Here is a 15,510-nt window from a genome sequence, read left to right on the forward strand (position 1 = left end):
TCTCCTTTGACATTTGCATCCCACAAGGGAGACAGAGACGTAGAGAGGACAGGCAGAAACATGACCGAGCATAAGCCACAGTTACACCTGTTCAGCCAAACATGAAACAGTTCTGTAGTTTGAGGCAGCTTGAGTTGGTCCCTGCTGGATGTGCATCATCCTCAGATACACGCCTTCTGCTTGAGTCCCCTTAAGCGACTGTTGATGGTTTAGGACAAAGATTATTGTGGCGGATGCTCAGATAGAGCTTTGAGCTTACTTGAAGCCATGTTGATATTTTATGTGGCGTGAGACTACGTCCTGAAATATTCAACATGTCAGTTTGTCCTGATTTTTTGCCCAGAGCCCTTACTCTCAGTACAGACACATCCACCAACTACCCCGAGGCAGGTTGTGGTGGGAAACAAGAACATTTGGCCAGGGGAGGAAGTACGAGTGCAAGTGTGACATTATTTTGAGTCTGCTTTAGTCCCAAACAGACACTCTTCACCAAATAACAAAGTAGATAATCGTCTCATAGAATATACCGACTACATTTTCCCAGTTGCAGTTGTGTCCACTTCTTCATCAAGCCGTCAGTAAGCCTACTCATCAGCAGCACTGAAATTCAATTGATTTTCCAGTCTATTAGTAAAGGTCAAGTACTGAGAGAAACGTAGTTGAGTGAAATGATCAATGACGTACTGTATCGACTGGGCTGCGGAGTGTTGACATGCGGCGGTGATAAATCAGCTTGAACACATACACATCATATCAAATCAATCGCTACATGAGTCAAAACTCTGCTTTACGATGGTGTTCATTATATTTCACAGGGCAGTTCGGTGGAGAAATTCTCATTATTACAATTTTTAAACATTCATGTGAAATGGGGATGCTGGGCTCTCAAAAACTCTCACGTGAATCCGCACATCCTCCAGCTTTATGAAACTTTATCACAGCAAATTTCAGAGTTCAGTTCATTGCCACCTCTCCTTTTTCAGTAAAAAAGCCACTGTACACTTTCTGCTCGGCACCAAACGGGCATGTAGACACACTTAGGGGCAGTCTGGCAAACCTATTGGAGCATTTAGCAGCTAAAAGGCCCAGAAAAGGCCTCCTGGGAAATGGTTTTTTAAAAAAACAGCAAAAACAGAGCAGAAGAGACAGAAACATGACTGCAAATTGCTAAATGTGGATAGTAATAACTAAAAGAAATGTTTTGAAAGAATTAAAATGATCCCTGCTAAGTCAGAAACGGTGCTGAGCTGTCGTGATTATTAGGCTGAGAGCTCAAATCTTACAGGGGCAGATGCAGGCCCAGGGAAGAGGAAACAAGATGTCAGCACGCTGAAAATTTAATGTGTGAAGGTCTTAGGTAAATATCACAGCTCCGGCAGCTCCAACAGCTCCAACAGCTCCACCTACAATTAATTAATTTGCATTATGTAACATCCATTTTAGTGCACACTGTTGTCTTTTGAATCAGTTTACATCAGCTCGACAAAGAGTTTGCAGGTCAAAGGGTTGCCTCGTTAAACTGCACGATGTTCACCGTGGGAGCGACGGTGAATCCTGTATCCTTCTGTGAACATGTAGGATTTGCCTAATGCAGTAATTTGTCAAGATATGTAAGAGGGAGTCTTCAAATCATTTTCTTTGTCGCTGCATCAGCGGTGAAAATCCAACAAAGGATTATTTTGCTTTCCTGTGTGGTAGAGTGCTGCTGGAGCTTACCAGGAAGAGAGACAATATTCAGTGTGTGTCTTGTTTGCAGGATACACTAAATTACCGAATGTAGTCTGTTGTGTGGTCGCATCTGTGACTGTTGTGTGTTTGTGTGTGTGCGTTTGTTGTGTGTCTGAGCGAGAGAGAGAGAGAGAGAGAGAGAGAGAGAGAAACAGAGAGAGATTATGCTGGGAGCCAAAAGAGGGAATGAGTGCATGAAAGAGGGAGAGGAAGAGGGAAAAAAGACAGAAATTGGGTCAGTGATCTACATACCAACGTACAATGTTAACATCAAATTACTCAGCTCGTGGTTTTCTTATTTCTGCTTGTGTTTATCTCTTTATCTCTTTAGGAAAAAAATGCAGTTTTCAGTCATCCTTCTTGCCTAATCTCGTTCTCTTTCCATGCAGCCTTTGTCAAATTAATCCCTATCCCCATACGCCCGCCCGTCCGTCTATCAGTAAATACATACACGCATGCATGTAAACATCAATGCACTGTGGCAATAGCACAGGAATAACACACCCAGTCATGTTTGTTGTGAGTTCGTTTCATAAATGATGCCACAAACTGACCTTATGACCTTAATCTCATCCCTGACAGCTTTCAGAGCGGTTTGCTGTTTTAAAATGACCCGCAAATTAAGAAAAAACATGACAGATAAAAGTTGGCTCCTGTTTATATGCAGTACCTTCACACACTGCCTTCTTCCCATCACTCCTTTTCATTTCATTGCCCTTCATTTAGTAATCCACTGGATTATGATAAAAACATGGCAGGGATTTTTGAAGCAAGACTTAAAGGTATTATATATTTAAAAATAAGACCTCTCAGTTTTTTCTTTGTGTAAAGTTAGGGTGAAGCTGTAAGCACATCGGTATTCACATTTTCAGCTCGTCTATCGTTTGTTTGCGAACGGTCCATTTTCAAAATACTAATTGCTTATTTCCATCTATCAAAAGCACAAAGTTTTAACTGTACTTAAGCAGAAAATTCTTACCTTTGGTTCGAAAAGATGAAAAACAAATAAATTATCAAAGTGTGTGTAGTCGGAGATTAATTTTCTGACGCTTAATCGTGTAATCTTTTCAGTTTGCATTTGAGTCACCTCAACAAACGAGCGATATTTATGTCTGTCATTGCCAGAGACCCTCGTTTGTTTTGTTGGCAGGGCTCGCTGGGACTTTGCTGTGTGCACTTTTGCACACGTGTAATGTAAAGGCATCTGTGACTGAGCTTATAATGGTGGTACGCTTTCTGTTTTATTGCTGGGTGGGTGACTGAGAGAGGGATGCAGATCAAGCAAGAGGGCAGAGGGCTCTGCACGCTCATTGGCTGCTCAAATCGGGCGGCTGCAGGAGAGGAGGGGGAGGGAAGGGAGGAGGAGGAGGGGGTTGAGGGAGCTCATAACGCTGGTGATGAGAGGCTTTGTAGCAAAGTCATGTTTCATGTCAGAGCTGTAGGAGAACACGTCTGCTAATGTGCATCTGGGACATAAAAGATGGAGGAAGTTATATTCCTCTCTATTCCTCTGTTGTCGCCCTCCTGCTGCTTTCCACTTTCAATTTCCTCATTGTCACCCATCATCTCAGACTTATATACATAATCCTGCTGTTCATCCTACAGCTGTCTCAGTCCATCCGTCTCCATGTTCACTTCTTCCCCAGTTTGGTCTCTCTCTTTGTTGTCTTCGCATTATTTTAGTCCCCCTTCCTTTTTCTCACTTCACACCTGTTTGAAAGCAAGGTGCGCTCTCAGAGACAAGTGAGAACACAGGAAGCCTTTTATCTGTTTATTCTCCACTTTTTTTCCCACTTTGTGCCTTCTTATCTTCCCCTCCCACACTGCTGCACCAGCGCCAAGCATGCATAAATGCATCCGTGCGCTCTTTCAGCACGTCAAGTTTAAGACATGCTACGCATTCTTGACAAGGTTATATAAACGAGGTCAGGGGTTTGCTCCCACTGATGCCCTCGCTCTCATTCTCCAAATCCGAGGGTACTGTAAGGCTCCAAAAACATATGAAACTGCTGGGTCATGTTTTTTTGTTTTTAGTGTGCCATTTGCACTCAACAATACAAGAGGTTGTCTGTCTGAGGATACGCACATACTCTACATTTAGCTTTCAGACAAAGGGAGCACATTTTGAACGATGCAACCTTTAGCCGACACTCCTTTAATGGCACTCACATGCCCACACACACTCGCAGTGTAAAAATGGCAGCAGACCAACCTGGAGGCTGTGGACTCAAAATCCTCATAAGTACGAGCACTCGAGGCTGAGGCTGGCAGCAGCATGAAGTCATGTGTCAGTCACCTTGACCTCAGTGGTCAGTTGACATTAACAACTGGCAGATTTCACAGATTTTTCCGTCATATAACACAGCCTGCAGGTTCAAATGGTATTTGTTTGTGTGCGTGCGTGCGTGCGTGTGTGTGTGTGTGCATGTTAGTGTGCGTATGAGAGAGAAAGAGCGAGAGAAATAATCAATTTATGCTTGAATGTGACTTGATTTGACAGTCTCAATGGATTATGAATTCCAGCACATGATTCCTGGATACATATGAGGACAGTAGGTCTTTTTATTAAAAAAAGGCCAATAAAATGTTTTAATAGGGAAATATTTGCCTAGGAATGCAGTGGTCCTGTTACGGTAATGTGCTAAAGTCTTGAGAAAACCCTTGTTTCTTTATTTTTTGCTTGGAGAATGAGAAATGCATGCAGCAATTTATTGAAATGTGTCCAAACATGCACGGAAATTTGTTATATAAGGGAACAAGAGAGCTTGTACAATTCTAACAAGTAAGCATTGAAAGTTAATAATTGGTATGACCACACAGCCTAAACTCTCTTAGGAAAGTTTTCTTGTAATTTCTTTAAGAAGTCTTCAGGAATCGTTCTCCGGGCTTCATGAAGGACATTCAAAGCTCTTCTTTGGATGTTGGCTGGCTTTTTGTTCTGTTCTCTGTCAAGATGATCTCACAGTGCTTCAATAATGTTAAGGTCAATGTAGAGGCCAATCCACAACTGATAGTATTACATTGTGTATTTTTCTATGCAGGTATGCTTTTACTGCACAGTGTTAGTCTGTTTGGGATCATTGTCATTGCCAGTGAAACACTTACTAGGTCATTTTGCATGGTGTATCATATTTTTCTGTGTTCATAATGCCATTAATTTTGACCATGACAGAGCCTCCACCTCGTTTTAAAGATGGCTGCAGACACTCATTGTTGTACCTGTCTCTTGATCCATGTTGATAATTTGAACTAAAAATCACAAATTTTGATTCATCACTCCATAAGACCTGTTAGCACTGATCTTAATTTCAGTTCTTGTGCAATTAGGCCTTAACACCCACCCCTTTACTGAGACCATTTTTGTTCTATTCTTCAATTTGTTTCTATCGCAGGGGTCAGATTCATCTCTCAGATCCTGTGTCAGCTCTTCATTATGTATTTTTTGAGGACTTTCAGCTACTGTTTATCTGCTGTAGATAGTTTTTTAGACCTGTCACTTCTTACTTTGTCATCTATTTTTCCAGTTTACTCAAAGGTCTTGAGGACACATCGCACACCATGCAGCTCTACTTTATTTAATTCAACAAATTGTGCTTTCTTTGCCATTTTTAAAGATTCGTCTAAAGAAACGGGAAACGAATTATGCTTTTGTGACAGGCCAGGATTAGCAAATTGCCTAAAGATACAATTTAAAATAGATTCTTTGTGAAATTATCTCTTATGTGTAGACACAACACCGGTCAGTCCCTTGACTTCGGTGCCTTTTTGTACTTGATTAATAGGTTAGTGTTAAGTGGCTTAATAAGCAAAAAAAAAAATTATCTAAAAATGGCTTGGTATGTACAAGGACTGGAGTGAAAAAAAAAAAAACAACCAGCATGCAAAGAAAAACCTTGAAAGAGAACTAATGCTCAAGATAACTTTACAGAAATTACAGGAAAATCTGGCTGGTTTTTAAGAAAATATAAAGAAATTAGGAGTGGCTCAAGGCTTATATAAGGCACAGTACTGTAGAAGAATTGTTTAGTACTTAATAAATATCTTTACACAGTTCTGCTTTAGAATCACAATCCTAATATTGTGTTGGCCTCCCTCGTGCTGCTGAAATAGCTCTGACCCATCGAGGCGTGGGCTTCACGAGACTTCTGAAGGTGTCGTGTGGTATCAGGCACCAGACGTTAGCATCAGATCCTTGAAGTTCTGTAGGATGAAAGTGAATCTGTCACACTGACACAGGCTACACAGCACCTTGAACTCCTTTACATATCCCTCAAATACTGGGTGCATTACTCTGCTGAAAGACACCACCGTCGTCAGACAAAAACTGTTGCCATGAAGGGATTACAGAGATTATTGTTAGGTAGGTCAAGAACGATCTTCCACGCTTGAGTTGCGATATTAACTCAGACAAGTTAGACAAGTTAAAAAATGTTAAAGGAGTGTTTTAACACTTGGGGAAAATATTTTCTACTCTTACTTGCTGGAAGGACTGACACCACTCTCTCTGCTGCTTTTTGTACGATAAATACAAATCATATAAGCAGTCGGTTAGGCCAGGTTAGCATAAATACTGCAAAAGGAGAAAAAACAATCTAATTCTGTCCAAAGTGAGACAAATCTGCCCTACAGCTCACAAATCAACACACTCGAACTCCTAATTATGGTATAAATATTTATCATTAATTGCTTTTACCACATGAGACTGTGGCTAAACCGTCTCCTCCTGTTTACAGTCTTTATGCTGAAGTAAACTAACGCTTCTGTAAGTAATATCCTCGTATTGCTTATTGTCCAGGAGAGTGGTGCAGATGAGGTAAATAAGTCAACCTCCACCTTCAAAACGCTCACTATGACCTTTCGTGTGTGTCTCTGTGTGTGTGTATGTGACTGTCGGTTTACTGGCCACTTCCTCTATAAACAAAAGTAAATGATAGTGCCGGGTTAAGCCAACAACAAACAAGAGACCGCTGCCTTTCAGATGAACTTTTGAACCAACAGGAACCACAAGCCAAGCTGAAATTGATGCTTAACCCCAAACCAGTTACTGCAGTTTGATTTTGTTCTGGATAAAGTGAGCGGGACAATAAAAAGGGATTAAGTAAGAGGGTTTTTTTGTTTGTTTTTTTGATATTCGTGACTTCTGAGCTGCACATAATACAGATCGCAAAGACCTTACATAAAACAAAACCTGGGCTGAATTGTCTGAATAATGCCAGATGTTCAATTTAAACTACGTCGCACAATATGTACACGTGCACTTTCAGTGAACCTGTAAATATTAGCTGCACTTTGCAATCAGAGTTGACAAAGCAATCTTAACCGAAGGTCCGCTTGCTGAGGTCTTCCCAAGTTTTCGCTTTGAATGTCATGCAGATTACTTTCCATTATCTACTTCAACAGTGCACTGACAACTGAGCTTTGAGGAAGACGGTGTGATATCACTGAAAGGTCCAGAAGAAGCTAGTCTGAGTGCAAAATATATTTGGTCAGCTGAACTGATTTTAGCACTTTTATTAATGTATTTCAGTGAAAGATCCAAGTGCTGGCTATTCTGAGCTGGCTTGAATGTTATCAGTGTGTTATTTTCCGACCATATAAAAAAAAATAGTGGTATGTGCATCTGAGCCCAAATTTAAGCTTGTTTCTTTAACAGCAGCTGCAGCATTTCATAGTTTAAACCTGCAAACTCATAGCAGTGAACACCACTAATGGAGCAGTGATCACTTTATTTATATAACCGCAAGCTGTTAATAAAACACAACCCCTCTTCTGTCTTCATGTCTCCTTACAGCCTGTCCTGTGGGCTACTTTAAGTCTATTTCAGGCTCTATTCCCTGCACTGTGTGCCCATCCAACAGCCGAACCAGCCATGAGGGATCGAGTGTGTGTGAATGTCGCAGTGGCTTTTACCGGGCCGCCAGCGATGCCAACTCTTCTGCCTGCACAAGTGAGCTTTGTCTGTTTGTTTGTTTACGCCTGGCTCCTCTGCGAGGCGTTCAAGGGGCCTCACTGGAGTCATTTGTCATTTGCTCAGACTGTGAGAACCGAGATACACAGTCAGTGGAACAAAATCCCTTTGCTTTTTTGATTTTAATCTTTAAATTGCACCAACAGAAAAACCTGTTAAGCATGAAACTTTCCTACGCTCGTTCATACGAAATTGCCTCACCATCAAACTATTTTATAAAGTTCTTTCCATTACTTTTCATTGCATAAATGTCTTTGCCAGCCTGCAGGTTCTTTCATATCTTAAACATTTTACCAGATGCTTCCATCTTAGAGTCCACCGCTTGCATTATGTATGTCAAACTCCTCCCATTTTCCCCATCTCTGCTTTCTCCGCAGCTCCTCCGTCTGCTCCTGTCTCTCTGACCTGGGAGTATGAGAGCGGCGATGGTGGGGTTTCCTTGAGGTGGCGCCCTCCGGTGGACATGGGAAGCCGAAGTGAGGTGTGGTACGGGGTGGTGTGTCGCATCTGTCCGTCACCGACCTTCACCAACTCGGCTTTGTGCTCTTGGTGTGGGGAGGGCGTCACCTTCAGCCCCTCCCAGACCAACCTGAAACAAACCAAGGTCACCCTCAACAACCTGCTGACCAGGGTCACGTATCTCATACAGGTGCTGTGGAAAAACGGAAGATTCTTCCTTGTCTTATCTCACTCAAAGTTTGAAGCACTTCCTGGACCCACAGATGAGATGAATCCACTGTGCTCTATTATTTTATGATTAGTGCCGCATCAGTAAATACACACCAACATTTATTATTTAGTTCGGCATACCTTGACTAAAGCATCGCTTATTCCTTATTCATAATGGACAGATATTTCCCCATTTCCTGGGTTTGTTGACCTGTCATAGTGGACGCTGCACGTGTCTGTCTTTGTTTCTCAAACGTTGAAGCGTGTCATAAATATAAATGGGGGAAAAAAGGCTTTGAAATTCACATCTGTGTGTTCTTGGTATTGACAGGTGCAAGCCATGAATGAAGTGTCAGCTTTGAGTCCTTTCCCAGTTCGATACTCAAGCATCAATTTCACTACGAGCCAGTCAGGTGAGAACAGGACGGAGACGATGAAAAAGATGAGATGAAAGAGGAAGAGACGCTCTGATGATGATGTTTGTGTAGATTGTGTGTGTGTGTGTGTGTGTGTGTGTGTGTGTGTGTGTCAGTTTTCTCTCCCCCTCCTCCTCCCCTCTCTTTCGGTCTCTTTGCTCCATGTTTTCTGCTCCTGCTCTCTGAACGGGAGGTTGCTCGAGGTTACAAAATCCTGTCAGATCCCATTATGGTCACTGTGGAGGAAGAAAGGGACAAATGAGAGATGGGAAGACAAAGAGACGGAGAGAAAGAAAGATGAAAGCAGATGAGTGGGCAAAGGAGAGGAGAATGGGGCATTGTGCACACCAAGTACACCATTATACAATTTTCCATGAAACCGATCAAGACTGGCTAGGAGGTTCAATGAGCCCACATTATCTAAAATCTTCCTGTGAGTGCTCTCAGAGCTTATTGATCAAATCAATGGAATGCCAGAAAGTTCCCTTTAACTGCTCCCAGCTCACTGAGTGAAACTAGATCCTGACTGGTGCACCATAAAAACTCCTACTTCACTTTTACGCTCAACTGAATTCTGTCTACATGTTTTGTAACACTGCCCTCATGTGGGCACTGTCACTTGTGAACTAACAGCTCTCCTGTTTTAACGTGCTCAAGTATCGTCTCTTGTCACCCACAGTTCCCAGTACCGTTCCTATGATGCACCAGCTGAGCCGGGCCCCGGACTCCATCACTCTGTCGTGGCCTCAGCCAGACAGGCCTAATGGAGACATCCTGGAGTATCAGCTCAGATACTATGACAAGGTATGTTCAGTGAAGTCACACATACCGGCAGAAGGTTTCAACATTAGTTTCTCAGTTTGATAGCAGCTGGTTGTGAGGGGACGTCACAATCTCTCTCACAAAACCAAGTTATTTGGTTACGAAATGGTTGTGATGAGACAGATGCAATATCAACTCTATGGACTGGTTTTGCCATAAACATGTTTTTAACACAAATATCTAATCAGCCAATTACGTGAAGCTCAGCACGTTTAGGTGTGTAGACATGGTCAAGATAACCAGCTGAAATTCAAACTGAGCATCAGGATGAGGAAGAAAGGTGAATTCAGTGACTTTGAACGTGGCATGGTTTTTAGAAATTAAAGAGAGTGGTTCAAAAAAGAGAAAATATCAGGTTTTCTGGGTGAAAATGTCTTGCTGATCCCAGAAGTCAAAGGAGAATAGTCAAACTCCTTGATGCTGATTGGAAAGTAACATCATCCCAAATAACCACCTGTTATAGCCTTGGTATTCAGAGAGCATCTCTGAATACACATCAAATCTGTAGCAGAAGACCATCTTGTACTGGATGGTGAGCTTTTATGGGCCTCTTGACTTTCACCGTGACTACAAGCATCTCTCTACCTACCCGACATGTGGTGTATTCTTTATTAGTGAGTTGGCCTGTTGTCACAGCAGTGAGCATGATCTTGCTGTTTTGACTGCAGCCTGTCTTACTCTTGCAGTATTACCAGAATTATTTAGATTTCTTTGTTTAACTGACAAATTATAATGTACAAAAATTTGCTAGAAACTACAAGAAGAACATCAACTCATGTTCACAATGGCCAGCCTGCGCAGGCAACAAGATGTTTTATAATGGAACCATTTTTTCCACCATAACGCAGTATGGCATTCAAACAACAAATCAACAGTCGTTTAAGTGTTCGCTGGGTGTAAATACACACAAAGGCATCCTTTACTGAACATACTAGCCATGATTGTACACAAAACAAACTGAGCCCAAACAACAGACCCTTCCTCTCTGTTCGTCAGGGTTCAGACGTGGACAGCGCATTGACTGTGTACAGTGAGACTAACACAGTGACCGTCAAGTCTCTGATTCCCGGCTCCATCTACGCCTTCCAGATCAGAGCTCGAAATGAGCGAGGCTACGGGCCCTACAGCAACACCATCTACTTCACGACGCTGCCTCTAGGTAATGCACACCGTCATTCAGTTTTATTATAGTTTAAGAAAAAAGTATACAAGGCTCGCAAAATCGCTAGCCCAACGTCCCGGGGCTAGCGATTTTTCCAGTCGGGCTATCAAAATCTATCTCTGCCTTGCCCGTCGGGCTATCATAGGAAGGAAAAATATATGTCAATGCTTTTGCATTCTTTCGGAAATGTAGCTGGGTAATTATGTCATTGGCATCGGTGAGCCCCTGTCAATATGTGACATATTGAATTTGCGCTTCTTTTTTGCTTTCACTTTGCAATCGTGTGAACTGTGTATAGAGAGCGACAGCACTGATTGGTGAGTGACGATAATTTGCGCAACAATTCCTCTGACATCGTCTTATCAATCGTTAGCTTACTATGCAAACATGACAACTGAAATCTCCCGCAGCTTAAACATGTGAGAGGTTGATCGCGCAGAGAATCGCTGAGCGTTATGTGAGTGCGTGTGTAAAAGCAGCAGGATATATATTTTAGTTCTGCTGAGCCAAATAAGACAGGTCAGGGTGAAGAAGTGACAGCCAAAGAAAAGCTTACCACAAAACGGAAAAGTTATGACAAATCAGACTATAAGGCAAAAAGAAAGTGCAGCTTTATCGTTTCATGGACAAAAGAATTTCTGTGGCTGCAATATGACAAACTAAATAACCAGGGCTGCACATAAGTGGTCCGCAGGTGCGCATTCGCTGTGAAAATAAAAAAAATGCGCACAAGATAAGAAGTTGCAACGCGTGTTTGCATAAGATTTTCTGGAGGAGGACAGACATTTGTTTAGAACTCTTAAAGATGTCGAAGAAGCTCCTTTAAGCAATTACTTTGGTGTTCCTCCACCTCCAAAGAAATGTCAGAAGGAGTCCGAACCACAAAAGAAGCGCGTATTCTCGGAAAAGTGGTTGCAGGAGGTGAGCTGGCTTCAAACAAATGATGAACGCACAGAGATTTGGTGCAGAATGTGCTGTGAAAATCCCACTCTAGCGGACAAAAACAGTGCCTTTTATATGGACGCAAACGCACGTTGCAACTTCTTATCTGATGCGCGTCTTTTATTTTGAGAGCGAATGCGCACCTGCGGACCACTTATGTGCACCCATGTAAATAACATAATGTTCTGCCGGGTGTGTTGTTGGTTTTCCCTCGATTTCTGAGTTGACAAGCGCCTTTGTTACTGGGACCAGTAATTTTAAGAAAGGCCCCCATTAGAACCCATGAGAAATGCAAGAAATGCATTATTGCTCAGTTTGCAATATCTTTCCCAGAACAAACACCAATTGCAAATAACATACTAAAAGTAAACCTGAAAAATCAGTTTAGACCAGCGTACTATGTTGCAAAGAGTGAACTACCACTGGCAAAATGTAGCAGTCTTTGCAAACTTCAAAAAGCAAATGGCCTAGATCTTGGTCCCACTTGCCTCTTACCCGTGACTTCAGTGGAAATTTCAAATTCAGGATCTGACACAGACTGATTCATGTCCTACACAGTTCTTACAAGTTCATAGAAATTTCTATTCAATTAGAACCAAGTATTTGAGTTGATGATTGTAATTTTTATACAATGTTGTAATTTGTGTTTCAACAATTTTTTGATTAATGTTTTGTTTCCATTACAATATTATACTTTAATGTATAATATTGTATCGGAAACAAAACATCAATCAAAAAATTGCTCTCTTTTTTATTCGGGCTACTTAAATTTATTTTGGGCTACCAAAAACTAAAGAGTCCCTGCCCGAAGGGCTACCAGGGACTTTGAAATTTTGCGAGCCCTGGTATATATTCTATTATTGTAGGGTCTGTCCTTTACAATAGAAAGCATGTTGAGGCAACTGTTGTTGTGATTTGATGCTATATAAATACAACTGAATTGAACTGATTTGAAATGATTATAGAAAACTGTCAAAAGATCATATTGGCATAAGCATTAAAATAAATGCACATGCTGTGGTTTGAGTGTGGGTGTGCACAACTGTACTTAGCACAAAAACAAGCATTCACAAAGGAAAAACAGACAAAAGCTGGGGCAGCTTTCAGTTACTGTAACTGCAGTTACATTAATCTCAGTGAAGTTGCATTACTATATGTAATACAAAGCTTAGCAGTTAATATAAGGTCTTACCATTCACATAAAAAAATAGTAAGAGTAAGACCAGAGGAAGATGTCAGGATAGCATGATAAATTCAGGATAGCAATTAGAGAAACTAGGGAACAAGGAACAAACTGTGAATCATTTTCAGGGCACTTTAATTTGCTCAATGTAAACTTAATCATGTAGAAATGAGAAGACTGTGTTGCAAACCAGAAGCACAAAACCAGCTATCAGCGACTAGATGTGATATAATTAGAAAAAGTGGACACACCAGGGTAACAAAATTAAAGGTGATAATAATCAAAGACAGCGAGACAGGAGGGGAAAGAATCGAAGCGCAGGAGAGAAATGACCAGAGATAGGCAGTAATGCGTTACAAGTAACGGGTTACTTGTAACGCGTTACTGTAATCCGTTTACTTTTTTCAAGTAACGAGTAAGGTAAGGGATTACTATTGCAAAAACGGTAATTAGATTACCGTTACTTTCCCGTAGGAACGCTGCGTTACTGATTTTTTTGCGAGAGTGTCTCATGACAGTGACGTAAGCAAGTGCGACGTTGGTGACAACAGCTGTGTGCAGATCAACAGTGGATCATATATGGAGTGCGGGAGAGAGTATGAGCGTGCAGCGTTTAAAGCGTGGAAGTACTGACCTTATTTTGAGTTTGATTCCATAAAAAGTGACAAAAAAAATTAGCGTCTGTTGTGCGTGGGAAGAAAACTTCTTTTTACAGCGAAAAAAACCCCCTAAACTTCCAAGCAAACACCGAGTGCGCTACGACGTAATGGGAAACTCACAGAGAAACTGCCGTATCCTTCCACTGACCACTGCGGCTCACCTGCACCAGGATAAACCTCCGCCTACCATACTCCTGCTTTACAGGTGAAAATAGAGCAAAAGGACCGCTAGTCTTTGACTTTATTTATTTTCAGCTGTGTTTTACTTGCATCTATTTGAAAGAGTGAGTGTAAACACAAAAAATATTTTATTTTATGTGCTGGAATGTGCAGAAAATAGGTTTAAATATTAAACAAATTTCTTCCAGTCAGTGAATGTTGCATATAATTAAATTTTTGCTTGATGCATAAAGTTAAAAGGTTAAAACTAATAAAACAAGTTTCAAAAAGAGACTTTTCCATGTGATTACATTTTGTATGATGGATTATGTAGAAAAAGTAGAATTGGGCTGAAAGATCTATTTATCACCTATTCAGGTTGTAAATCGTGTTTGTAAAAAGTAACTAAGTAACTAATTACTTTTGAAAATAAGTAATCAGTAAAGTAACGGGATTACTTTTTTGGGGACGTAATTAGTTACTGATTACTTTTTTCAAGTAACTTGAGGAAATGACAGCCAAAATAAAAGAATAAGTTAGAAACCAGAGCTAAAGAGTGAGCAGACACAGGACGTTGAGACAGGAACTATTGAAGGAACACTTCTAAATTAAAACAAGAACTAAAGGCTCCAAAAATCCTCAAAAATAAAAAAGACATAACAAAACTCTGAACACCTGAAAAAGAAAGAATTCAACCTCAAAAACCCACAATCAGAACCGGGATGGTGACACTAGAAGGACCAAAGTTACACTATAAGGATACATGTCCTGGGCCACCTACAGATTTCACCTGCAGCAGCTGCTTGGCCATGGAAACCCACACCATGAACCAGTTTCTGTGTTGATGTTAACGTCAGAGGTTTGAAACTCAGCAGTTATTGAATCAGCAGAAAGGTGCGTCTCAGTGACCTTGTGCTATAACTTAACATGGTCTGCCACTTCCTGCCTGAGCTGCTGTGGTTCCTGAGCGTGTTCACTTCGCAATAATACAACTTACTGTTGATTGTGGAATAGCTAGGAGGAATACGTTATTGCAACGGTTGCGTTCTGCTACAGTCCCACACTCGACCTCAGTGGGGCATTTAGAATGACCTATGCTTTTACAGATGTTTCTAAAAACAGACTGCATAGCTGCACCTGTGGGAATAGGATTGAAAATACCTGAATTCAAAAATTAAGAGGTTAAACACCTCGGTATGAACACAGCAAACATCTCTCTGTAGTTATTTTGTCATTTTTAATACTAAGAAAACATCTCTGACTCAGTATTAACATCAAACTTTCAAATAAAACATATATCGCTGTAACTAAAGATAAAGTGGTCTGTATATCCAATAAAAGCACATTTGAACTTGATAGCTGAAGGTGTTTCATTTTCTCTCCCGCAGAGGAGCATTCACAGCAAATCCAGACCCGGCTTCCTCTGCTGGTGGGCTCAGTCATGGGTGGGGCCGCGTTTCTCCTCGTCGTGGCAGCCATTGTGGTTGTGGTGGTGTTTCGCAGGTTGGTTGTGGTATAAATGCCGTAACAGATGAATGCATGTATGTTTTAATCTGGTATTACAGTTTTTGACTCCTTTTGCATGGCAGTAAGAGGAGGGAGAGTCCATACAGTGACCGACTCCAGAGGTACATCAGTAACAGAGGTGAGTGAAATATAATAAAATGAATTATTTATTTTGGGATTCATTGTTATTTTATAGGAAAAAAATAAAGATGCTCTATATTTTCATTATTAAATGAATAATACAAAAAAATGCTATCTGTGTGTAAAGTAAAGCTCATCAGCTTTGCATTATAAAT

General features: G+C 41.1%; 1 protein-coding gene across 1 annotated transcript in view; it reads left to right on the forward strand.

The window, feature by feature from the left end:
- The window catches only part of ephb6 (eph receptor B6), a 47,207-nt gene that overhangs the window by 25,526 nt on the left and 6,171 nt on the right, over nt 1–15,510 (forward strand). Inside the window, exons 6-12 of the mRNA XM_085176888.1 lie at nt 7,520–7,675; nt 8,074–8,345; nt 8,697–8,778; nt 9,461–9,585; nt 10,600–10,762; nt 15,097–15,211; nt 15,298–15,353. Coding sequence (XP_085033014.1) covers nt 7,520–7,675; nt 8,074–8,345; nt 8,697–8,778; nt 9,461–9,585; nt 10,600–10,762; nt 15,097–15,211; nt 15,298–15,353 — 969 coding nt within the window. The remainder of the gene's footprint in view (nt 1–7,519; nt 7,676–8,073; nt 8,346–8,696; nt 8,779–9,460; nt 9,586–10,599; nt 10,763–15,096; nt 15,212–15,297; nt 15,354–15,510) is intronic.

Source organism: Neolamprologus multifasciatus, chromosome 11, assembly GCF_963576455.1.
Source record: "Neolamprologus multifasciatus chromosome 11, fNeoMul1.2, whole genome shotgun sequence".
Classification (NCBI taxonomy): Eukaryota; Metazoa; Chordata; class Actinopteri; order Cichliformes; family Cichlidae; genus Neolamprologus; species Neolamprologus multifasciatus.